We start from the raw sequence: 26,337 nt of genomic DNA, 5'->3' as shown, positions 1-26,337 counted from the left end.
GGCCACGAGGCACAAACATGTTTTCTTCAGGCACTCTCTAATTATAAACTAAGTTTTCTGATGATACTAAATTGTTCAGAGTTGTAAAACAAAAAGGGATTGCAAAGAGCTCCAAAAGGACCTCTCCAAACTGAGTGAAGGGGAAGTAAAATGGTAAATGCTATTTAATACAAAGTCATGCATGTTGGAGAGAGCCAGTGTGGTGTAGTGGTTAGAGTGCTGGACTATGACCTGGGAGACCAGGGTTCGAATCCCCACACAGCCACGAAGCTCCCTGGGTGACCTTGGGCCAGTCACTGCCTCTCAGCCTCCGAGGGGGGCAATGGTAAACCTCCTCTGAATTCCGCTTACCATGAAAACCCTATTCAGAGGGTCGCCACAAGTTGGGATCGATGAGTTTCCGCCGGGCCTTGAAGACCGGGCTCTTCAGGCAGGCTCTTGGGGTGGGCTAGATTTTATCTTCATTGCTTTTAGATTGTCAATGTCTAGGTATTATATGCCTGTGTTGTACGTCGCCCAGAGTGGCTGGACAGCCAGCCAGATGGGCGACTAATAAATTCTATAAATAAATAAATTTATGTTGGAGCAAAAAACCTTAATTTCACATATATGTTCATTGGGTCTGAACTGGCGGTGACTGACCAGGAATCAGACCTTGGGGTCGTAGTGGATAGCTCAGTGATGTCGACTCTGTGTGGCGGGGACAGTGAAAAACGCAAATTCCATGCTTGGGATCTTTAGGAAAGGTACTGAAAATAGAGCTGCTGATAAAATGCCATTAGAGATGGATTGATTCAGCCACAGACCTGAACTTACAAGATCTGAACAGGGTAGTTCACAACAGATGCTGTTGGAGGTCACTAATTCATAGGGTTGCCATAAGTCATAGTCAACTTGAAGGCACATAACAACAAAATGCCATTATACACACCTATGGCATGACCCCATTTGGAATTCCAAGCACAGTTCTGATTGTCTCATTTCAGAAAGGACATTGCAGAGTTGGAAAAGGCTCAGAAAAGGGCAACCAAAATGATCAAGGGGATGGAGTGACTCCCCTATGGGGAAAAGTTGGCAGCATTTGGGCCTTTTTAGTTTGGTGAAAAGGTGAGTCAGAGGCGACATGATTGAGTCATATAAAGTGTATAGAATGATGCGTGGCACGGATAGAATGGACAGAGAAAAGTTTTTCTCCCTCTCTCATAACACTGGAAGTCATGGACATCCACGAAGCTGAATGTTGGAGGATTCAGGACAGACAAAAGCAAGGCCTTCTTCACACAGGAGGCAGTGATGGCCACCAGCCTGGATGGCTTTAAACGCCACAGTCTGAATCTATATGCTTCTGAATCTCAGATGCTGGAAACCTCAGGAGGGGAGAGTGCTCTTGCGCTAAGGTCCTGCTTGGGGGCTTCCTACTGAGGGCGCCTGGCTGGCCATTGTGAACGCAGGATGCCGGACTAGGCGGGCCACTGAAGACGAGAGGCTCCTTCTCTTTCCGCCCGCGTTGTATAGCGCAGCGTCTGAAGGGAGGGAACCCTCGCGTGTCCCGGCTTCCACGCCACCCGGAACCCTCGGAGTCTGTACACGCGAAGGCTCCCTTCCTTCAGACGTTTGGGCTGTACACGTGGATGCCGGGGCAGGGGCGGCAGCCTCCTCCTCCTCGAGTGTTAGTAGAACGTCTGCAAGAGGCCGAGATCTGCGGCGACCTGTCCCTCTTGCTTTGACAACGTTAAGTAGGGCGAGACCTCGAAATAGGGCCTGGAGGACGACGATGGGGCACCTCCCTGCCGCCCTCCTCCTCCTCCTGGTGTCTTGCTCGGGGTCTACCCGGAGGCATCACTCGGTGGGCCACTGCGGGAACTGGGATCGGGATGGTGGGCCCACCCGCTTGGCCAGCTCCTGTGGCCTTAAACAGTGGCGGCGTCGGAGCTCCACCTGTGGAATGCCTGCCCGAGAGAGGCGCAGCCCAGCACGGGGGAGGGGAGTTGGGAGCGGCTCGATGGTAAAGTCCTCGTTCCAGAGCGGCAGTGCTGCTCTCTCAACAATCCCGGCGCCGCTTCGTTCTCTATGGCCTTGTGGCGGAAGCGGGAGGCTTTGCTGGGCGCTGGCCGTCGAGGGCCCCCTGGCGGCCCGGAGGAGGAGGCGCCGCTGCCGCCTTCGCCTTGCCGAGCTCTCCTCGCCTCCCGCCGCCGCCGCCGCCGCCATATTGTCACCCCCCCCCAGCGGACCGGGGAGAGGCCAGCCCCTTCCCTTCCCCCTCCCATAAGGAGCGGACCCGGGAGAAACCTGCTCGTCCCTGCTGCCGCCGCCGCCGCCGCTCAAGCGGCCCGGCGAGGTAAAAGGCCTGCGGGGGGGGCAAGGGAGAGAGACGCGGAGAGGGGCGGCAGGGCGGGGGTGAGGGGAGTGGAAGCCGGTCGGGCCGGTGCAAAGGGGCGCAGAAGGGGGGAGGGAGGAGCCCCCTCTGTGGGGAGGACGCGAGAGGCCAGAATCCGGGGGGGGGCGTTCGTTCAGTGGGGCTTAAGGAGGGGGTTACGCTATGGGGGGCGGAGTGTGTGTGTGTGTGTGAGGGGGGATTGCTATGGGTTTGTGGGGGAGGGGAAGATCTGGCGTGGGTTGGGGACTCTAATAGGGGGCGTGGGGGAGGGGAGGGGGGAGATGAGAGCAAGAGAGCCCCCTGAGGCAGGGGCTTTAAGGGCGCGTGTGTATTTGGGGATGGGGTCAGGATCAGGGCAGTTGTGGGGCCTGGGTCTCTCCTCCCTGGGGATCTGTGGGGAGGGGGGTCCCTCCTGCCATGCCTCCCTCTGCCTCTTTTCCTGTCAGCTCCAATCGATGGTTTCTCCCACTGTAAACTAAATGGGGCTCCTTCTGCCCCCTTGGGCAGGGTCTCAGGCTCCCCTGGGGTGTTCTTCTCGGTGGGGGGGGCTGTGCATGGGCTTCACTCCTAGGTTGTTGTAGCCTGCAGAGAGATGGGCACATTGTGGCATTGCTGTACCCTCACAGGACATCTTGGGGGCCCATTGGCGCTCACAGCTCCCCCCACCTCCTTGGTGGTTGTATCCAAAATAGCCCAGCCCCAGAATGTGGTTCAAACATCCTGATGGCAGTCTGTAACCCTGCCTTAAAGGAACTGACAGCCTCTGAGATGCACAACAGGTATTCTGCAGTTGGAATAAATTCTTCATGTTAAGTCAAATCTGTTTAATTTGTGTGTGTGTGTGTGTGTATCTATCTATCGATCTATCGATCGATCTATCGATCTATATCGATCTATTCATTTGGTAACAGCCTGTGGTATGTCCTTTAAATCATGTTTAAAATGAATGGAGGAGGATTGTAAGCCAGTGGTAGTGGCATCTGTGTTGCTCGCAAAAGGTCCCTGGCCACACCTCCAGGTAAGGTTAGGCATGTCTCCTGCCTGAAACCCTGGAGAGCCATTGCTGCCAGTCAGTGTCAGCAATGCTGGGCTAGATGGGGAAATGGTCTGACAAGCAGCCTCCTGTGTTCCTATAATCAGAGGGACTGCTAAATTTTACTGTGAATGCGTGTAGACTTTTAAAATATCCATTTAGAATTGGGCTGGACAGGTTGTTGACCACCAACCCTGACAACATGTCCCTGTCTACAGGGAGGGTCTGATAAGCCACCTGGGAGGCAGGGCACAACAAATTATCTGGGTCTGCTTTAGGCCTTATGCGTTTATAAAGCCTTTAGCACAAACAGCACAGTGCTGGAAAGGTGCTCTTGGAGCCCCACAAGGAGATCAGGATCTTGCTATCTTTTGTGTGTGTGTTTTACTTTGAGTACTTAATTAGTCACTGAGGTAGAAAGGAACTTGGAGATCATCTACTCCAGCCTCCTGGTCAGTGCAAAATCTACGATGCAAGATGCAACTTTTATTTCATGTATTTTTTCTTGCTTTTCCAACAATTGTTGTCTCCCGAAGCAGCTCACATCAATTAAAAAGATAAGAGCGAGACAGGCACACAAGGCATGAGAAGTGGAGGGGAACGATGGAGGGGCGGTTGAATTATTTCAGGCTGGGGCAAAGTGGCAGTCAGACCAAGCGTTTATGTCCAGTTCTGGCCAGACTGAACTTCCCTCCCTGCACATCTTCCTTGAACACCAGTTCGTGGCTCTTTTTCCTTGGGTGGGTGGGTGGGTGGGTGGGAGGGGCCTTTCCCTTCTTTGCTCCCAGGGCAACTACCTGGCAGTTGGAGCTGAGTGTTCTTTCAAAGGGGGGGGAGTTCCCTGCACCTGCTGCTCCTCTGGACAGTGGAGGAGGCCAGGCTGATCTCCCCCATGGCTTGATAGGATCATAGAATAGTAGAGTTGGAAGGGGCCTATAAGGTCATCAAGTCCAACCCCCTGCTGAATGCATGCTCTTCCTTCCAAGGGCCTTGGTCCCCTGGCCACTGTCAGGAGCCAGAGTGTGCTGCCTTTAGCTCTGGTCAGCCACAGCATCCTCGACAGATGGCCAGCCAGCCTCTGCAAAGGAGAGCCCTCTGCCTCCTGATGGGGTCTGCTCCACTGTCGAGGAGCTCTTACCATAAGGACGTTTCTCCTCATGTTTAGCTGAAGTTGAACTAATAGGGAAGTGACTCTTAAGTTTTAGAAACCCATTTTTGTAAGGGCTAGAACCTGTGCAACAGAACAGACCACGTCTGATTAAGTGTTGATGTTCTGCTTGTAGGATTCATACAAAGCTGCCTTGTGCTGAATCAGTCTGTGATTCCATCTAGCCCAGTCCCTTTGACTCCAACTGGCTGCAAAGGCTTGGAGTCTCCCGGGCTGTGGCCTTTCCCATCCCTGCCACTGGAGATCCTTTCGATAGTGATGCTTTGGACCCAGTCAGGGGCTTTCTGCAGGCAACGCTTGTGCTCAGCCACTGACCTACAGCCCCTCTTCTTTGACAGTCACTTGTACCCTGCTCTTTGCAGAATCCTTATGTTTGATTATGAGAGCCAGTGTGGCGTAGTGCTTTGAGTGTTGGACTACGACCTGGGAGACCAGGGTTTGAATCCCCACAAAGCCATGAAGCACACTGGGTGACCTTGGGCCAGTCGCTGCCTCTCAGCCTCAGAGGGAGGCAATGGGAAACCCCCTCTGAAGACCGCTTACCATGAAAACCCTATTCATAGGGATGCCATAAGTTGGAATCAACTTGAAGGCAGTCCATTTCATTTTCAAGCATGATTGCATGGGAGTAAATCCCATTGAACTCAATAAGTATGCAAATGATCAAACCTGTCCTCCCTCCTCCCTCCCATCACCTCCCTTTTGTCCCTTCCCTCCCCCCTCCCCTTCCAATCCTCTCCTTCCCCCTCCCATTCCTTCAGCTCCCCTCTCCCCCCTTCCTCCCCCCTCCTCTCTCCTCTCCCCCCCATGGTCATGGTTGCTGTCCTATCCTAGGACTATGACCTGGGAGACGAGAGTTCGAATCCCCACACAGCCACGAAGCATACTGGGTCAGTCACTGCCTTTCAGTCTCAGAGGGAGGCAATGGTAAACCCCCTCTGAATACTGCTTACCATGAAAATCCTATTCATGGGGTCGCCATAAGTCGGGATCGACTTGAAGGCAATCCATTTCCATTTTTCATCCTGCATGTTAGAGAGCCAGTGTGGTGTAGTGGTTAAGGTGCTGGACTATGACCTGGGAGACCAGTGTTTGAATCCCCACAAAGCCATGAAGCTCACTGAGTGACCTTGCGCCAGTCACTGCCTCTCAGCCTCATGAAAACACTCTTCATAGGGCCGCCATATGTCAGGATCAACTTGAAGGCAGTCCATTTCCATTTTTCATCCTGCATGTTAGAGAGCCAGTGTGGTGTAGTGGTTAAGGTGCTGGACTATGACCTGGGAGACCAGGGTTCGAATCCCCACATAGCCATGAAGCTCACTGAGTGACCTTGCGCCAGTCACTGCCTCTCAGCCTCATGAAAACACTCTTCATAGGGCCGCCATATGTCAGGATCGACTTGAAGGCAGCCCGTTTCCATTTTATCTTTGATTTCATGCAATGGGGCTCCTGCCTCTGTTGGGCAAGCCTGGCCAGTACTGAGGATGCAGGCAAGGAGAGAGTTGGGCAGATGGGACCTGCAGCCCTTTGGCCTCTCAAGAGACTGGAGTGCTCTCTTCTCCCCACCCCGGAGGTGATGAGGTGCTCTGAGCTGTAAGGCGGGGACGTAGGAAGCTGTCATTCCATCTCTCCCAGCACTGCCTACAGCAACTGTCAGCAGCTCCCCCAGGGGTCAGGCAAGGAGACACCGGGGAGTGGATCAGGGACCTTTTGCGTGGAAATCAGGTGCTGTATGGTCCTTCCTGTCATTGTGGTAGTTTGAGTTGGGCTTAGTGGCTTATTTTTTAAAAAAATTAGAAGATCCACAGATGTGTGTTAATTTACAATGCAAGTTTGCCTGGTCTGGATGGCTGAACAGTGAAGGCAGGGGTGGCTAATATGGTGCTCTCCAGATCACTTCTGTTCCCATCAGCCCTGCCAGCTGAGGCTGATGGGAGTTGTAGTTAACAACATCTCCCAGTTAATTAAGGCACAACTAGTTTGTGATAAGCGATCCTGAATGTGCACTCTTGCTTAATGGTATAAAAATGGCTGGCTATCGAACCAGGGCCCATCAGTCATTGCAAAAACCATTCCTAGAAACAGGTGGCACTGGATTACTTTTGGCTTTCTGTCCACCCTGTCAATATTTTATATATTTATTTATTTTAAAAAGTATTTCAATACTGCCGAATTATTGCTCAGTAGAGGTGCCATTTTCCAAGTGGAGTGAGATTCTTTGTTGCTGAAGCAGACAGTGATATTTACAATTAGAAGTGTTTATGAGCATGGAATTCTTTTCTTTAGAAAATTATTTTTTTCGTTTCCAACTCTAGTATAACCCTTTCCCCATCTATTTAAACTTCATGTTTAGATTTAAATTCTGATGTGGTGCAGGTGGGGAGTTCACATGCACTGGCCTACATGGGACCTCTCTCTGAATGTGGTTCAGGAAAGCTTTTTGGCTGCTGGATTCACTGCTGAGATTTTGCTTATACCAGCCTTCCCCAGTTGGTGCCTTCCAGATGTTCCAGCAGCCCCGACATCATACGACCTCACTTGCTGTGGCTAACAGGAGTTGTCCAAAATATCTGGAGGTCATCAGGGGTGGTGGCAGCCGTTCAAAATCGTCGTATTTAGCCATTTGTGAATTGTATGCTGAAGTTACTGCTTTTATTGCCGTACAAGTTTGTAAGCTGCAGTTCTGTGCTAAGTATGCAGGATAGAAGTGTGGAGGGGGGGGGAAGAGATGGAAATGAGCTACAAAAGTATTTGCTGTTCTTTCAGGGACAGGGCAATGCTGTGAACAGACGCCTGGGTCTTGGGAAGCTGCTTTGCATTTTCTCTTGTTCTGGATGGAGACCTGCTGACAACGTGGGAGCACCTTTCCTGAGCTCTGCCTGCCCAGTCTCCCCCATCTCCCCCCCCCAACTCCTCTCTGCCTGGAATGCTGGACGTGCCTTGCGCTGCCTTTCGCAGGACGGCTCCCAGTTGCTTTGGGGCCACAGATCAACCAAGGCTCAAGGTAGTAGTCTTTGATGCTGAGTAACATGAACTCTCTGTCAGTGACCTGGGTTGTCCACCTTTTTTCTCAGTGTGAGAGGAAAAGAGCAAGCTCCTGGGCTCTGTGTCAACGAGTGACGTTGGTGAATGCCTTCCCTGCCCAGATGGTGGATGCTTACCCTGTTCTAGATGGGGTTACACTCCCCTTGAAGGAACAGGTTCGTAGTCTTGGGGTTCTTTTCGATCCTTCCTTGTCTCTGGAGGCGCAAGTGACCACGGTGGCAAGGAATGCATTCTACCACCTTCGGTTGGTAGCCCAGCTACGCCCCTATCTGGACAGGGATGACCTCGCCTCAGTTGTTCATGCTCTGGTAACTTCTAGGTTGGATTACTGTAATGCGCTCTACGTAGGGCTGCCCTTGAAGACAGTTCAGAAGCTTCAGCTAGTGCAAAACACAGCAGCCAGACTGCTGACGAGGACCAGCCGGTCAGCGCATATAACACCTGTTCTGGCCCGTTTGCACTGGCTACCTATTTGCTTCCGAGCCAGATTCAAGGTGCTGGTTTTGACCTATAAAGCCTTACACGGCGTGGGACCGCAGTACCTTGTGGAACGCCTCTCCCGCTATGAACCGACCCGGTCACTTCGCTCAGCGTCTAAGGCCCTCCTCCGGGTACCAACCCATTGGGAAGCCCGGAGGACAGTTACTCGATCTAGGGCCTTTTCTGTAGTGGCCCCCGAATTGTGGAATAGCCTCCCTGAAGAAATACGCCTGGCGCCGACGTTTCTATCTTTTCGGCGCCAGGTTAAGACCTGGCTATGCTCCCAGGCATTTTAAAGCGTTTAATGTTACAATTTTAAATCTCTTTGTTTCAGTTTATTTATTGTGATATTTTGTATTTCTGTACTTTTAATCTTTTGTACACCGCCCAGAGAGCTATTCGCTATGGGCGGTTTAAAAATGAAATAAAATAAATAAATAAATAAATAAACGAAGCTTGGGTGCCAATGTAAACAGAAAGCTCACCCTGCACTTGTCTCCCAACATTCTTCCTGCCCCTCATGCATGCCCTGTGTCTGAGTGTCTCTGGCTGGCTGCTGTCAAAGATGGAATGCTAAGGGCTGTTTGTCAGGTCATGGATTCAGAAAGTTTGTGCGACGGCCTTCGTCCCGGGTGAAGGGGCTACCTGCATCTCTTTCACTGTGCGTACACGTGGCCAGGCTCTGTGGTTGCCCACCACTTGGCGTGTGCATACTCACTGAGAAGTAGAGGTGTCCAGCCACATGAAATGCAATGGTGTACCACATGGGTGCATGTGTACACATCTCTAATGGCAGCAGACTCAAGAGTTCAATCTGAACTCCATGTAGGAGTTCCTGTGTTGACTTTAATGTACACAAGCTTGGTGCTGGGCTTACCTCAGATTCCCCTTGCAATTTTAAATGCACAGAATCATCGTAAACACAGACCTCCAGTTATATGTTGAAAATCATTCTGTTGTAGGCATAATCAGAAGTGCTAATCCCTGTCAACAACTCAGGTAATGCAGATTTAGATGCTGTGCCTGCATGACCATTTCTGGTTGTGCTCTGAGTCTATACAGACTTCGAAATGTTTCAGCCAGGAATTATTGTCATCTAGGAGGAGGAGGTGGGGATGGCTTCTCCATTCATGGTCACAGGAAGCTTTTCCCAAAGCCCCCTTTTTAGACTTTCAGTAGAAGCTATCTGAATGTGTGTCCACCTGTGCTTTCTCCTGCAACAATGAGAACTAGAAACATGCTGAGATTCTTGGTGTGCCGAATTCTGCTCCAGAGCCTCAGCTGTGCCATGTGACAAGTATATTCAGCAACAATAGTGACAGGTGATGAGTGTTCAGGTGTGTGATTCATCATGATAAAAATCTAATTGCTGTTTCAATTTATGTGCTGCTTAATTATTTAGAAGAATTTGTAAACAACTTGAATCAGATAATTCCTAAGCAATGTATATAAAACAATGATCAATATACAAAAATAATCAGCAAAAAATTAATTAAAAAAACAGGTATGCATAACTCGCTTACATGTCTTGGTAGGCTTGTCAAAAAAGAAAAGTTTTTAGCAGTCATCTGAAACAGCACAATGAGAGTACTGGCCTTATGTAGAGCATTCCAGAGCACAGGCGCTGCCACACTGAATGATTGACTCCGATGTGGAGCAAACCTCATATACTACTTGCAAGTTCCACAGATCAAAGTGGTTGAGTAGTCACATAGGCACATTCATCTGACCTTTGTCCATGCTTGATATGCTTGCTTCTCCCTTTGGGACTTGCCAATATTTGTCTGTTTAGAAGCCAGTATGGTTTCATGGGAGCAAGATCAATAGCTTCCTTAGGCCTCTTCACAAGTCTGTGTTTTCTGCTCCCCCTCCCAACAGACCAAGTGATTGGAGGGGAATCAGGGCCTTACCCTGAGTGCCCACTGGCCATGCCGCAATCTCCATCTGAACATGGGAGCAACGTGGTCCCTCTCCCCCCTCCAAACATTCAGTGAACGCTTGAAAATAATGCAGTGATTACTAGGAGCCAACATGGATTTATGAAGAATAATCCTGCCAAACTAATCTTATTCTTTGACTGGGTAACCTCCCTTGTAGACTGTGGGAATGCTGTGGACATAATATATCTCGACTTCAGCAAAGCTTTTGACAGAGTGCCCCATGATATTCTGATTAGCAAGCTAGCTAAATGTGGGCTGAATGGAACAACTATCAGGTGGATCCACAGTTGGCTCCAGAATTGTACTCGAAAAGTGCTTATCAATGGTTCCTTCTCAAACTGGGCGGAAGTAACAAGTGGGGTACCGCAGGGCTCGGTCCTGGGCCCAGTGCTGTTCAACATTTTTATTAACGACTTGGATGAGGAGGTACAGAGCATGCTTATCAAATTTGCAGATGATACAAAATTGGGGGGCACAGCTAATACCATGGAACCTTGATAGGCTGGAGCGCTGGGTTGAAAACAACAGAATGAAATTCAACAGGGATAAATGCAAAGTTCTGCACTTAGGAAAAAGAAACCAGATGCACAGTTATAAGATGGGGAATACTTGGCTCAGCAATATGACATATGAGAAGGATCTTGGAATTGTTGTTGATCACCAGCTGAATATGAGCCAACAGTGCGATGTGGCTGCAAAAAAGGCAAATGCTATTTTAGACTGCATTAACAGAAGTATAGTTTCCAAATCGCATGAAGTATTAGTTCCCCTCTATTCAGCACTGATTAGGCCTCATCTTGAGTACTGTGTCCAGTTCTGCTCTCTGCACTTCAAGAAGGATTCAGGCAAACTGGAACAGGTTCAGAGGCGGGCAACAAGGATGATCAGGGGACTGGAAACCAAGCCCTATGAGGAGAGACTGAAAGAACTGGGCATGTTTACCCTAGAGAAGAGAAGACTGAGGGGAGATATGCTAGCACTCTTCAAGTACATGAAAGGTTGCCACATAGAGGAGGGCCAGGATCTTTTCTCGATCGTCCCAGAGTGCAGGACACGGAATAATGGCCTCAAGTTACAAGAAGCCAGATTTCGACTGACCATCAGGAAAAGCTTCCTAACTGTTAGAGCCATACGACAATGGAACCAATTACTAGAGAGGTAGTGGGCTCTCCGACACTGGAGGCCTTCAAGAGGCAGCTGGAGAGCCATCTGTCGGGAATGCTTTGATTTGGATTCCTGCCTTGAGCAGGGGGTTGGACTCGATGTCCTTATAGGCCCCTTCCAACTCTACTATTCTATGATTATGTGCTTCTATGAAAGTGCTTATCTAAAGAGCACTTTTGATCCCATAGCAAGATGATCTGTGCTGGAGTTAGAAGGGAAAATAAGGCCTTAGGAGGGAATGTGAACCAATGCTGCTTTATAATTTGATGCAATAATTCAGAATGACTGCAGCATCCATCCTGGGGAGAGGTTGGCTGGTTTCCCCTTCAATAACTTGGCATTCCCCACCAGCACTGGTGCCTTCTCCTAAGTCTTGATGGGACAGCCATGTGGGCTGGACCTGCAAGCGCATCAGTCTAGGTGTGGGGTATTCTTGCAGCTTAGGAGAAGTCAAACTTGGTGTGAACATTCTCTGTAGGGCAGAGTGCTGGGGCCCAAGGCAGTGATGAGCCTTTGATTGCTATGCCTCAAAGGTGTGGAAGGGTGGCTTTGACCCTTAGTGGAATATTTACAAAGCTGGGAAGCGTTCACAAAGAGTCACACTTCCTCTTCTCACAGCTGGTTTAAGTTGCTTTAGTTCTGTTCAATGGCCACAATATAAATAGATGAGATACACTATTTCTTGACAGTTATGAATTTCTTTGCGGCTGTTGTGTAAGTACCTACAAAGGACGGCTTTTGTTTACTTGCTTTTAGATCTGTTTGCAGCTGTGGCTGTTGATTTGCATGGAACTCTGTGCACATTGCTGTGTCCTGGGGCAGTTTGTTTGGCAGTGTGGGTTTGGGGAAAGGCGGTAGCTGAGTGACAGACCACTCACCTTGCGCGCAGAAGGTCCCAGGTTCAATCCCCAGCATCTCCAGGTACAGCTGGGACAGACTCTGCCCTGAAACCCTGAAGAGTGCTGCCAACTCAGTGTGGACAATTCAGAGATAGGTGGACCAATGGCCTGACTTGGTATACAGCAGCGTCCTGTGCAAAGCGGAAGAGTAGTGCACGTTTCAGTCTACGCTCCTCTTACTTGGACTCGCAAGCAGGGCTGTCTGTGGTTGCTGCAGGTAGAAAGAGATTTGTGGCTGCAGAGGATATCTTTGACCTGAAAGTTACCCAGGGCTCTGTGGCTTGCTTGCAAGTGAAAGGAAACCTCAGTGCTGACAGTCTGTGCTTGATCAGTGTTGCACTCATTTGCCAGTCAACAGTGGGCAGTTGGGGATATTAGTGGCCTGGCTCAGTTTCCTTGCACTGCTTCCTGGGCTCCCAGTTGCACTTGGAATGGGTTGGAGTCTGGAAGGACGGACTTTGGAAGTACATACCCCCTTAGCGGCAAAATTCTTTCCCTGTTATAATCCATCAGCGAAGTGACAAAGCGGCCTTTCGTTTAGGAATAAATGGATTCCTCTGTTGTTTTTCGGCAGTGATTCTGAAAAGGCAGCATGTTACTGAGAAATTCCCACATATTGACTTCCGGGAAGGGTGACTTCGCTTGTGCCTGCTTTTGAGACGGGCTCCCGCCTCAAAAGAAGCTTATTCAGATATAAATCAGTCAGAACATTTTTTTTTTGACTGATGAAATTTCTCCCGGGCAGGGAGAAACGTAGAGATCAACCTCAAAAGCCTGTTTTTGTTGGGAGGACTGGATTTCATTAATTTATGAGAAAAGGTCCAGCCAGCAATGCCGGACGGACTTTCGAACAAGCTCTATCTGATTAATGCGATACGTTTATCTTTTCTTCAAAGAGAAAACGGACTAACAGGCAAGCACCCTTCTTTCTATTATTTTTTTTACTTGGTTTAAATTGTTGCAGCAAAAAGAGATTTGTCAAATGAATCAGCTTTAAAGAACTTCTGGGTGAGCTATAACTCTTCTCTGTTATTCACGAAATTAACAGCTTATCTCTGTTTCTATTGCAAAAAGCTGTCCTGGAAGTGCATTCTAAAGATATAAACAGAAGAGGGATTTCTATTCCGAGGAACATTATATTGTCTGGGACTATTCTCTTTTTGGTCTATTTTATTTTGACGAATCTGCTTCTTCACGACGCCACTAACTGTTTTGATGCTGGGAACTAAATTTGTTTTGTATTCTTGAACATAGAGAGATAAGGCAGGCTGCTCTGTTTATACTGTGATGTCATCAAGCCTGGAACATTAACCCAATTGTTGCTGAAATAAGAAGTGGTTCTTCTTTATTTTTGTTTTGTTTTGTTTTTGTGGTTTTAAAAATGGCAATCAAGAAAGTGGCTGAGAATCTGGAAGTAATTATGTTTCAGAAAATAATGGATGAGATTGAGATAACGAAACAAACCCTGCGACAGGGCAGTAAGGAGCTGAAAATGGAACTGAGCAAAATGACGCAGGAGCTTAAAGAAATAGGGGATCCTGTGAGAGAGGAGAATGAGATCAGAGATGAGAAAAGAAAAAATAAAGGGAAGATACAAGCCCTGGAGATTGGAACAAATGTGGAATTGGAAAAAGATCTGGAGTTTATGGATATTAGAAATAAAATCTACTGTTTGGAATTTAACGTTATCTCTGAAGAAATTAATGAAGATATTAGAGATAAAGTTATCAATGGCTTGGATAATCTTGTGGACTGGAATGACGTGATGGAGCTTGATATAGAGAAAATCTATGGAATTAACTGCAGCCATGTGACAATGGAAAAACTCTCAAGAGATGAGCCAGTGCATTTTGTAAAAAAGAAGAACAGAGATATGACTTTACAACAATATTTCAGCAACTTATTCAGAATTGATGGCAAGAAAATATTTGGGATAGAGGAAATTCCCATCAGACTCTTATTATATGACTATGGCTATGACAGCAAGATTATTATGGAATACTGATAATGGAAGATTGGACACTGAAATTACTGGACTTAACAGGACTATTGAAGATGGAAGATGGAATTAATAGGGATAATGGAATAATGGCTATTGAAATTATTGGTCCTAACAGATTTTGATGAGATGGATTAATCAATATGTTTATTTGGACTATGGTTATGACAATAAGATTATTATTATTATTAACGAGATGGATTAATCGACATGTTTATTTGGAGAAAAATTGATAGATATATTTCTTAAAGAATTGAAACCTCTCTTTGACTTTTTGTGGAAAGAATAAAGTAATGTTTATGAGATTTGATGATTAATTAAGATAACTACTGGAGGAAAGTGATTTTATAATATAATTTAAGAGACAGGATTGTTATATATTGTAGACCTATAACTGATTTGATCTGCGACAAATGGGAAGTCAACATTTTATTTTTTTGTTTAATCATTTTTGTTTTGTTTTGTTTTTTGTCTTTGAATGTTTTATGATTTTGTTTTGTATGTTTTATGAAAATTTGAATAAAAATTATTGTAAAAAAAAAAAGAAATTCCCACATATTGTTTCAGTGGCTTCCATATATTAATTATGCATTGGCTGTGTTCAGACACCACCCTAAACCATAGTTTAGCATGACGTGAATGAACTGGAACAAGCTTCAGGCTAGGGTGTGCTCCCTCCGCACTAAGGAAGCACCTGCTTTTCCTTAACCTAGTTTTATATGAACTGACGGATGGAGGCTAACTAGCTATTTTAAATTAAAACCAGCCAACTTCATTGGATGAACCTGCGTTCTAGCGTTGACAAAGCATAAAAACATCTTTTTCTCCACTCTCAACACCAAACTCACGTTTGTATCAGATCTTGATGAATCTGGTTTTAACATATCAGAAGCATCTTAATACAAACTATGATAATATTACACATTGCTTGTGGATTCCAAATGCCCTGCCCAAATATGATTCCAGTTGAACTGAATTCCCAGATACTTAAAATCCTTAACTGGCTGTCTATATATATTCTCTGTTTTCCACTGATGTAGGCGTGGTCTTTTAGCAAACAAAACAATCTTAGTTTTAGCAAAATTCAAGGTAAGCAGTTCCTTTTTACAAAATAATCCATGGTCTCTGCTTCATTCCTGTCGTAGTGGTGGAAACAAGGGCCGTGTCATCTGCACACAGCAGCCTACGGGCAAAACTTGTAGGGAAAAAGTACTGTAGACCCCAGGCGGCTGCAGAATAATCTCTATCCAGAACTGAGGAATTCTTCCTCTCAGGGCAGCTGTGAGACTTTCTTTTTCATCGGACTTCTGGGATTTCTCCCTTGAGGGATTTTCTTTTGCGGGGTGACCTCTGTTTTAGGAGCCCTGTTAGGCTTTAACAGTTGCTTTCATATGATTACTGTGAGCTACTTTTGAACATGAAAAAGTAGCATTCAAAAGCTAACAATAAATAATAAATCTGCTAAAGGGTAAAGCACCCTGCCCCTTGCCACAGGAAGTGTTTGCCTCCCCACCTTCCCTTGCAGGCCCAGCTAGAGGGGAAGAGGAGTGGCCTTTCCTCACAGATGTGCTGTGTGTTTGAGCTGCTCTTTGTGCCACGTGACAGGTAGTCTCCAGGCCTTGGGGACTGAGGGTTGCGCTTCACCTTGGCTTTGGGGTTTTGGAGGCTGGGGAGAAGACCGGCTCTTTTGGGGGGTCTGGTGATGACAAAAAAGCTTTGATTGGGTGTCGAGGCCAGCAAAAACATGTGGACTCGTGGCTAAGAAGCTGTTCTTGTGTGGGGCACGTTGGGGGCCAGGCATTGCTTGATCAGGATTTAGTCGATTGCCATCGCTGGGGATAAGTTGTCCCCTGGCTCAGTTTGAGAGGTGACCCTGGAGCCTTTTGACTTGCTCTCTTGCATGTAGCTTGGCTTGCTTGCTTGAGCCATTTAGAGCTGTCCTCCTTTGTGGTGGCCTCCTGCCTTGCATTGATCTTCCCGGATGTTTGTGTTGGTTGTCTTTCGAGATACGCCTTGTGTATAGATCTTGGAAATCTTGCCATTAGAACATTTCTTATGCAGGCCCTTCTTTCCCAGACATTGTACTCTCTGAAGGTTGCCTGTGCCGTGGCTTTTCTCTTTTAAATGAAAGCTGAGACTTCATAATTCTAGCAAGAACCTCTATGACCCCCTTCCCCCCCCCATACATGTATGCATACGCCACAGCACGTAGGGGAAGGCGGTTCCCATTCACCCCCTGCCTCTGGCCTGGGATCCAGAGTTAGCTCTTTGGGGAACGAGTGAGGGAAGGAAGTGCTTCTGTAGATTCTCACCTTCCGCCTCCAGCTTTTCATCAAGGCAGGAGTGGACATGGTAGGGCACCGTGTTGTGGTGAAAAGTCCACACTCAGTTTCTCTCTGGGGAAACTTTGCTTCACGTCTAGCGTTGTTCCAGGGCTGGATGGACCTTGGGCTCCTGGAGATCCAAAGATTGTTATCCTGGCCCTTGCTGATTTTTGAGCAGCCTTCTCCAAGGTGGTGCCCTCCAGATGCTTTAGACTACAGCTCCCATCAGCTGCGTACAAAGGAGCTTTGTTAGACCCCAGGCCGTGTCCCGCTTGGGTGGGGGTAAGAGCACTCTGCTGTTACTTGGAGGGGGTCCTGCTCTGGGGTCTTTCTTGACTCAGATCCCCACGTTTTACATTGCTTCCCGTCGCCTGTAAGTGGGAGGCACTTCAGGGGCTCCTGCTGCTGTTGTTAAAGGGAGCTTTTAGATGTAGGTGCTGGACTAGGACCTGGGAGACCAGGGTTCGAATCCCCACCTAGCCATGAAGCTCCCTGGGTGACCTTGGGCCAGTCACTGGCTCTCAGCCTCAGAGGGAGGCAATGGGAAACCCCCTCTGAATACCGCTTACCATGAAAGCCCTCTTCACAGGGTCGCCATAAGTCGGGATCGACTTGAAGGCCGGCCATTTCCATTTATTGAGACGTCTTTCTAACGAGAGAGCTGCACAGAAAATGTGCCCAGGAGGCCAGTCAGCTCAGCGCTTCCTCTCTACACTGACTGGCAGCGGCTCGTCAAGGGGGCAGGCAGGAGTTATTCCCAGCCCTTTGTGGAGGAGGAGGCTCCCCCTGGGTCCTCCCTAGAGCCCCTTCTGCACAGATCTTCAGGATTCTGTTCCTGGGTTCTGGTGCCCTGCGGGGTAGTAAATACCTCTTCCATGTGAAGCTACTTTCCCTGCTGTAGTTCATTGCATCTCGAGGATCTGGCCTGTGTGGCTGGCATTTTTTCACCCAACTGATCTGCACTGTGTGTAGGTTGAAGGCATTCATCTGTGTGTTTTCTTCACATCATAAAAATGACGTCCTCTGTTTTTTTTTTTAAAAAAAACACCTTGGAGACTTCTGGGGCCTGGTTGCTGCTGACAGAAGGAAATTTGGTGCCCAAAGAATTGAATGGTACCATAGAGAGCAGTGCTTTGAATGCCACCTGCTCTGTGGCACAGTGTGGCTGAGGTGCTGCTGCTGCATAACATCGTTGCTTTACCTACCCAGTCCACACACACACACACACACAGCCAGCATTGCATTTCCAGCCTGACCCCAAAGGGGAAGGGAAACTGGGTCATGTCCCGGCAGCTCAGAGGTTGGGAGGAAGGGGTGTGTGTGGCTTTTGACCCTCCAGTCACCTCTGCAAAGGTTGACTTGGTTGCTGGTGACTGGCTCAGTCTCCTTTGGACCAGAGTCACATTCAGCTGTGGTGAATTGGAAACCTATCTGTGGTTAATTCTGTCCTCAGATGCTTCTGATTCAAACACAGAAGTATCCGCTTCAGTCTGGCTGAATGCAGAAGACTGTGAGCAGAGCCTGACTGGGCTGGGCCCGTAGCCTATTTAGGCTGGCATCCTGTGAGCCCTTCCCAGCAACTGGTATGCAGAGGTTTCCTGCCTCCAGCAATGGAGGTAGAATATAGCTATCGTGGCTAGCAGCTATTCATAGCCTTACTCTCCATGAGGAGACCTCTTATTTAGGAGAACATATAAAAACTTAATTAAAAAAAACACCTCTAAGCAGGGTATATCAAACAATATAAAATAATTATCAATAATGCGCAGATAAAATCGACAGAATTAAACAAAACTCGATAACTAAATTATATGTTCGGATAGGCTTGCTGAAATAAAATGGGTTTTTAGCAGGTGTCTAAAACAGTATAGTGTGGGTGCCCTGTCTGGTGTTAATACGCGTTAACTGAGAGCCTTGGAGAACCATTCGCTTGTAGTCAGATGGACTAAAGGCAAGTGTGGCTGCCCAGTAGATGTGTAGATGCACCATAGTTTCAGCAGAGGCTTACTGGTTGCAGTTCTGGCCACCACTTCTCAAAAGGAATATTGTAAAGCTGGGACAGGTTCAGAGAAGAACAGCCGAAGATGATCAAGGGGATGGAGCGACTCCTCCCCTCCTCCTGTGCCCTAACCTTACTCAGATTAAACCTTTTGGGAGTTTTATACTGCTGGCTGCGAGTGAAGATGGGGAAAGGCACAAACTGAGGGATTGCCTCTGTGTTGGGACAAAAATCCTTTGAGGCAGTTTGCTCCCCACAAAAGAGGCCGGTGGAAGTTGGTTGGAGCTCCTGCAAGGCCCTCAAGATGGGAGTCCTTGCTTGTGCCGTGCCGTTCTGGCCTCTCGTGTTCCTGCTCCTGGATCCATCTCCGCTGTGCTGTTCCATGCAGGTTCCTCTACCCCTTTGTGGAGCCAGGCTGGTGTGTCTCCATACAATGCTGCCTGGTTTGGAGCTGCGGAATTCCCCCTGGTTTCCTGTTGGGTGACCAGGACAGGACTGGGAGGGCAGCCGAGTCCACAGCAAGTTAGGGTTTGGGGCTGACGTCTGTACATCTGAGCCGGGGCAAGGGAGTGTAAGCATTAAAACCTGGATTGCATCCCAGCTTTCTGGGCCTAAGCTCAGAGGTGCTGCAAGAGAAGGCACCTTAGTCCCAACCCAGTGCATGGGCAGAAGGTGTTGTAGGAACTAGACCATTAGTCCAGTACTGATTGTGCTGACTAGCAGTGGCCCTCCAGGGTTTCAGGCAGGAGCCCCGACCTGGAGACACCATCAGGGCTTGAACCTGGGCCGTTTTGCATGCCAAGCAGATGCTCTAGCCACTGAGCCACAGTCCCTTGAAAGGACTTTGTTATGGTAGGAAATGTTTCCCTGGGGCAGCTTGCAGGCCCCGGAGGAGTAGCCGTGTTCTCTGTGGTTCCTCTCCTGCCCCTGACTGCCTGTGGCCAAGGTGACTTGCTCTTTCCTGGCACTTGGCTCCTGTGTTGCTCCCGGCTGGTCCTGCAGCTGACTGGTTAAGGATGGGCTCTTTGGGGCCTGCTCTTAATTGCTCTGGCACTTGGGAAGCTGGAGAGCTGGTTTCTGTAGTTGGCTTAATTGGCCTCGGGGGGGTGGAGTATTTGGGTCTGGTGCAAGAGGGAGGGAGCATTTGTGCTGGCAAGAGTCAAGAGGGCCATTGGATTAGCAAAGCCCAGGCGCTTGCAGCAAGCTTATCGGGCCTCCTTGCAAGAAAGCCAGAAGCAGCAGCACGGACTGCTTTTCCCCAGCATGAGAGAGAGCTGCTGGTGGTCCCAGATGGGATTTCATAGAACGTAGCACAGTAAAGTTAAGAGGGGCTTATAAGACCATCTAGTCCAGCCTCCTGCTCCATACAGGAATCCAAGTTAAAGCATACCCGACAGGTGGCTGTGCAGCTGCCTCTTGATTTCCTCCAGTGTTGGAGAGCCCACTACATCGGACCGCAATATCTGTTGGAACGCCTCTCTCGCTATGTACCTACCCGTTCACTGCGCTCGACGTCTAAGGCCCTTCTCCGGGTCCCAACTCATAGGGAGGCCCGGAGAACAGCAACTAGATCTAGGGCCTTTTCAGTGGTGGCCCCCGAATTATGGAATGCCCTCCCAGATGAGATACGCCTGGCGCCTTCTTTGTTATCTTTTCGGCGCCAGGTAAAAACGTACCTCTTTGCCCAGGCATTTTAAGCTTAATTTAATTTTAATTTTAAACTTAATTGTATTGTAATTTTTATTTTAATTTGTATTTAATTTTGTTCTTAAATATGTTCTATAATCCACACTTGTTCGTATTTTAATTGTGGTTTTATCTTATGTACACCGCCCTGAGAGCTTGTTGCTATAGGGCGGTTTAAAAATGCAATTAATAAATAAATTTAATAAATAATACCTCTCTAGGTCATTGGCTCCACTGCCGTGCTGCTCTAACAGGAGATTTTTCCTGATGTTTAGCAGGAATCAGGCTTCCTGTAACTTGACCCCATTATTCTGTGTCCTGCACTCTGGCATGATTGTGAAGAGATGAAGGCCAGGGAAGCTACCTGATCAGAAAATGGGATAAGATTAGTCTGGCAGGATTTGTTCTTGACAAATCCATGTTGGCTTCTAGTAATCACTGCATTGTTTTCAGGGGGCTTACAGACTGACTGTTTTATAATCTGCTCCGGAGTTTTCCCAGGGATTGATGTCAGGCTGACTGGTCTGTAGTTCCCAGGTTCCTCCTTTTTTGCCCTTTTTGAAGATAGGGACAACGTTAGCCCTTCTCCAGTCATCCGGCACTTCACCAGTCCTCCACGATTTCACAAATATAATAGGCAGCAGTTCTGAGAGTTCTTCAGCCAGTTCCTTCAGTACTCTAGGATGCAATTTATCGGGCCCTGGTGATTTGAACAAGTGATTAGGTGTTCCTTGACCATTTGTCTATCAATCTCAAGCTCCAATCCTGCCCCTTCAATTTCACATTTGCCAGGAGGGCCATAGGGTCTCCTTTGGAAGAACGCAGAGCCAAAGTAGGAATTGAGCACTTCCGCCTTTTCTTTGTCATTTGTTATCATTTTGCCATCCTCAGTGAGTAGCTCTGCCACCATTTCTTTTCTCTGTTTTTTATTATGGTCATTCATTGGTGATTACTCGTGGCCGAGTAAGATTGTCTTCCAAGATAAGGTCTTGAACAGTGGGCCCGTAAGTGACTGTTGAGGCCAATTCTGGATCCACACAGCCTCCCACAGTGAGGGTGATCTTATGAGGACGGTCTCTGCCAAACTACTCAACTGCCTCGGTCCTTGAGCCAGGACGACTGAGTCTGTATCCACCGCCCATGTGCCAGTCCATGACTAGGGGCTTCTGGATTTCACAGTCCTGCCCCCATCGCCATTCGCTGATCGCCGTGGGACTTTTGGTTTGGTTTGGTTGGAAAACGCCTGTGCGTAAATTTGCTTTATGTGGCGAGATCGGCGCACAATGATCAACACACAGTCTTGACAGAAAAAGGCTTTGATCCAATGGCATGGATACCACGACAATTGGGAGTCTTTTATCTGCTATAGCCTTCATCTGCCTTCACAGCTGTTGTAACATATGCATTGTTATCCTCCGCCTGTTCTGCCGTTGAGGACTTTCTTGGATCGTTCTTTGTCTGGTTCCTCTCCCTTGACCTTACCGCCATGGGTGACCCTGCTGGGAGTGCATGACTCCCGACGGCATAGCTCACAGGGTTCATTGGAACACGCAAGCCCACTCACCAGTACAAGGTGACGATCCAGCGAGGATTATTATGGATGCACTTGAAGAAAGCTTTTTTGTTGCTTTTGGCATCCCTCGCTAACCTCAGCTCATTCTCAGCTGTAGCCTTCCTGACACCATCCCTGCAGTTCTGCGCTACCTGTCTGTACTCTTCTTTTGTGGCCTGGCCTTCCTTCCACTTCCTGTCTGTGTCCTTTTTTTGTTTTCAGTTCATCTCTAAGCTTTCTGTAAAGCCACATTGGCTTCTTTTGCTGTCTTCCCCATTTTTCCCTTGATGGAATTGTTTGCAACTGTACCTTTAGAACTTCCTTTTTTAGAAACTCCCACCCATCTTTTCTCATGAGGGTTGCTTGCCATGGGATCTTACTTACCATTGTTCTGAGTTTATTAAAATTGACTTTCCTGAAGTCTAGGATATGCATACGGTTACTCTCAGCTTTTGCTTCCTTTAAAATAAAGAACTCTAGTATAGCATGGTCACTTTCCCCCAGAGTTCCCATAACCACCACTTCATCCACTATGCCATCTCTGTTGGCTAGAATCAAGTCAACGATAGCTGATCCTCTAGTTGCTTCCTCCACTTTGTGAAGGAGAACGTTATAGAATCATAGAGTCATTAAATCGTAGACTTGGAAGGGGCCTATAAGACCATCGAGTCCACCACCTGTCCTGCCCAGAGCCCGACACAGGAGATGGAGGCGAGACTGGCAATAATTCTTGCTTTATTCGAGTCGCGGTTACATCAAAAGCAGTGTGCTTCATAGATCTTTCTAGGCTGACTCACTACTGATGCTAACTATGCTAACTAAGCATTCTCTGCAGTGTGTGGAGTAAGTTGACTCAGCACCTCAACCAGGGGGGACCACCTTAAGTAGGGAAGGTCTTCGCCTGTAATCTCCAACTCCTGCGTGGTTCTACCCTCTGACTGTCCCGCTTCTCGCGTTGTCTCGTGCGGGGTGAAGGGGGGCGAGCCTCTGATTGCTCATCGGACAGTAAGGCTAGCTAGGTGCCAGCTTGGCTTCAGGGGGCAGGGAGCAAGTTGGTGGGGAAACATTTGAAGGTCCAGGCGGGGAGTCCTAGGGGGGTGGACTTGGTGCGTGTATGTGCGATCCCTCCCCAATGGCTCTGGCGGAGTGCTAGCAGGTGGCAAGGCGCCTTCAGGTGGAGCGGAGTCTAAGTCACCTTGAGGATTGTCCAGAGAACGTGGAAGGCTGCAAGCGCTCCCCCCTCCCTCAATGCCCTCAAAAGTCTCGTCCTCCTCTGCCCACTCTCCTTGATGTGCTTGGGATAGCTGGGGCTCAACACCACCTCCCTAGGGAATTGGTTCCATTGCCGTAGTGCTCTAACAGTTAGGACGTTTTTCCTGATGTTCAGTCAAAATTTAGTTTCCTGCAACTTGAGCTCACTATTCTGTGTCCTGCACTCTGGGGTGATAGAGAAGAGATCCTGGCCGTCCTCTGAACTGGAGGCAGCTCTCGAGATGAGGCCTAATCAGTGCCGAATAGAGAGGAACTAATACTTCATGCAGTTTGGAAACTATACTTCTGTTAATGCAGCCTAAAATAGCATTTATTTATTTATTTATTTAAATAAATAAATAAAATAGCATTTGCCTTTTTTGCAGCCATATCACACTGTTCACTCATATTCAGCTTGTGATCAACAACAGTCCCAAGATCCTTCTCGCATGTAGTGTTGCTGAGCCAAGTATCCCCCATCTTATAACTGTGCATTTGGTTTCTTTTTCCTAGGTGTAGAACTTTGCACTTATCCCTGTGAAATTTCATTTTGTTGTTTTCAGTCCAATGCTCTTGTCTATTAAGAACCCTTTGAATTCTGTTTCTGTCTTCCAAGGTATTAGCCGTCCCTCCCAATTTTGCATCATCTGCAAATCTGATAAGCATTCCCTGCACCTCCCCATCCCAGTCATTAATAAAAACGTTGAAGAGCACTGGGCCCAGGACCAAGCCCTGTGGTACCCCACTCATTACTTCCCCCAAGTCTGAGAAGCAGCAATTGATAAACACTCTTTGAGTGCAATTCTGTAGCCAATTGTGGGTCCACCTGATAATTGTTCCATCCAGCCCACATTTAGCTAGCTTGCCAACCAGAATATCATGGGGCACTTTGCCAAAAGCTTTGCTTACATCGAGATGTATTATGTCCACAGCATTTCCCAAGTCAGAATTTTTTTCAGGAATTTGTCTGAGGCCTGGTGAAGGCCTTGAGCTGTGACTGAACACTTAAAAGTGAGGCCCAAGCCACCAGGGAGCCCTGTTGCTCAGCACTGAGGGAAATGGGCAGGTCTCTCTCTCTCTCTCTCTCTCTCTCTCTGTCTCTCGTGCTTCAGGGTGAGCCTGGTTTTGCCTTACAAAATTACGCATGGGATGGAGAACTAGAACTTGCAGACATCCAGTGAAGCTGGATGTTGCAGGAGAGACGAAAGAAAGTCCTCCTTCACACAGCACATAGTTGTAACTGTGGAATTCACTCCCACCAGAGGCAGTGAGGGCCACCAGCCTGGATGGCTTTAAAAGAGGATTAGACAAATTCATGGAGGAAAAGGCTATCAATGGCTGCTAGCCAGGATGGCTGTACTGTTTCTCCACAGTATCCCTGGATACTTTCCGCCGAGCCTTACTTAAAAACTTGGCGGTTTGGACAGGCCTTTGGGACCGCCGGGGTGGGCTAATTTACATACTGAATGCCTGTTGTTATGTACTGCATATGTTGTTATTTTTGTTATTGCTGAGTATATCATATTTTATTGTATTTACTGTATTTTATTGTATTTTATTGGAATTTAATATGTACGTCGCCTAGAGTGGCTTCGGCCAGATAGGCGACCTAAAAAATTACATTTACATTTACATTTACACAGTCGGATGCAGTATGCTTCCAGATACCCGTTGCTGGAAACCACAGGAGGGGAGAGTGCTCTTGTGCTGAGGTCCTACCTTTCCGGCTTCCCATTGAGGCATCTGGTTGGCCACTGTGAGCAAAAAGCTGCTGGACTAGATGGGCCACTGGCCTGATCCAGCTTTATGTCATGTTCTTCTGGTGAACCTTGGCTCAGATGCCGCTGTGGGTTCCAGTCACCAGGATCGCCCCCTGACCTGCTCTGAAATGACAGGCTACTCCCCCCCCTTGCTGTTAGGAAGGGGCTGCAGCTCAGTGGCAGAGCAGCTCCTTTCCACACTGAAGGTCCCAGGTTGAGTCCCAGACATCTCCAGGTAGGGTTGGGGAAGATTCCTCTCTGAAACCTGGTGAGCGCCTGCCAGTTGCAAAATGGACCAATGACCTCAGCTGGTATAAGACACCTTCCTATGACACCCCTGCCCCAATAATTCTCCAGTAGCCCCAAATCCCAAAACTCCAATAGCCCAGCAGTTGGATTGATGTCCTCCTCCCAGATCAGTGAAATCTCCACAGGCAACCTGGTGACCAACAGGCCTTCCTGAGAACATCAGGAGACAGGGCTCTCACTGTGGCTGCTGCACGCCAGTCCTCTGGCTGCTCGCCTGAAGGCTCGGAAAGCCAAGGGCAAGTCTAGTGGAGGGCATGGGGCAAATGTGTGAATGTGCATGCGCAGATACACATGTGTGGCTTCCACCGTTCCAGTTGCTGGTGCTTCTCACTGCTGCCGCTCCCGCTGGGCGCTCTCTAACCAGCCAGCCAGCCCTTACTAGAGCTTATAAAGATTCCTTGGTTTAGATCTCCTTTCCCTTTTCGTGCTGAGTAAGTTTCAGTTCCTTTCTCCAACCTCTCTGTGATATAGGTCGACTTCTTCCTCTTCTTTTGTCAGAGCAATTGAGGTGCCGAGCATCAGGCTGGGAGAGCATGTCAGGCCCGGTGCCAAGCCGAGCGAGGGTCTACGCAGACGTGAACACGCAGAGGCCCCGCGAATATTGGGACTACGAGTCACATGTCGTGGAATGGGGGTAAGCGGAGTGCGGACTCTGCGCCGGGGGAGAGGGGCCGGAGCCAGCCCCATCTCTCTTCCTTGGCTGGGCCAGGAGTCGGTGCACCACCTTCCCTGTTGCTGCCAGCCCCATCCAAGCCGGGACCATGCGTGGACCAGGGGGGTGGAGGGGAAAATGCCACTGAGAGAAAAGAAATTGATCTTGGTTAGATTTTTTTGCAGAGTGTCTTGCCTTTTGGGTGGAAGACTGGAAAGGCAATGAAGGGGCAGGGGGATGGGCCATCCATGTGCAGCCAGTGGGGCAGGGCAGCCATGCCGAATTCCCCCTCCCCCCGAAATGTGAAGGGCAGGAGGAAGAGCAGACGTTCAAAGTAGGGAGCCCCCAGCAACCTTTTTTGCTTTTTCATCCCTCCGCCCTTCTTCCCTCTTCCTTCTCCGGCAGCAATCAAGACGACTACCAGCTTGTGCGGAAGCTTGGCCGTGGCAAATACAGCGAAGTCTTCGAAGCCATCAACATCACCAACAATGAGAAAGTCGTGGTGAAAATCCTCAAGGTGGGTGTGGAAAAAAGGGACGTTGGCTTCCTGGCTGTCACTCCTTTCGGTGCAGGGCGTCTCTTCCGCCAAGGTGTGGGCTGGGGGGTCTTTGGTTCAGATCCCATTCCAGGAAGGAGCTCTAGCCATGGACAAGCCACCGCTTCCTCAGCTACCTCCCCCTGTCCTTGACATGGGGA

General features: G+C 48.5%; 1 protein-coding gene across 3 annotated transcripts in view; it reads left to right on the top strand.

Annotated features, from left to right (window-relative positions):
• The first annotated feature begins 2,055 nt into the window (after window positions 1–2,055).
• LOC133375506 (casein kinase II subunit alpha-like) overlaps window positions 2,056–26,337 on the top strand; it is a 41,025-nt gene continuing 16,743 nt past the window's right edge. The window contains exons 1-5 of one of the 3 annotated variants that reach the window (XM_061607168.1): window positions 2,254–2,338; window positions 3,004–3,156; window positions 7,348–7,585; window positions 25,488–25,623; window positions 26,047–26,158. In XM_061607168.1, coding sequence (XP_061463152.1) covers window positions 25,523–25,623; window positions 26,047–26,158 — 213 coding nt within the window. In that variant the 5' untranslated portion in view covers window positions 2,254–2,338; window positions 3,004–3,156; window positions 7,348–7,585; window positions 25,488–25,522. Of the gene's footprint in view, window positions 2,339–3,003; window positions 3,157–7,347; window positions 7,586–25,487; window positions 25,624–26,046; window positions 26,159–26,337 lie in introns of all 3 variants that reach the window. The other 2 variants (XM_061607167.1, XM_061607166.1) reach the window with 2 other exon arrangements.

Source organism: Rhineura floridana, chromosome 1, assembly GCF_030035675.1.
Source record: "Rhineura floridana isolate rRhiFlo1 chromosome 1, rRhiFlo1.hap2, whole genome shotgun sequence".
Taxonomy (NCBI): Eukaryota; Metazoa; Chordata; class Lepidosauria; order Squamata; family Rhineuridae; genus Rhineura; species Rhineura floridana.
This window is presented reverse-complemented; position numbering and strand designations above follow the sequence as displayed.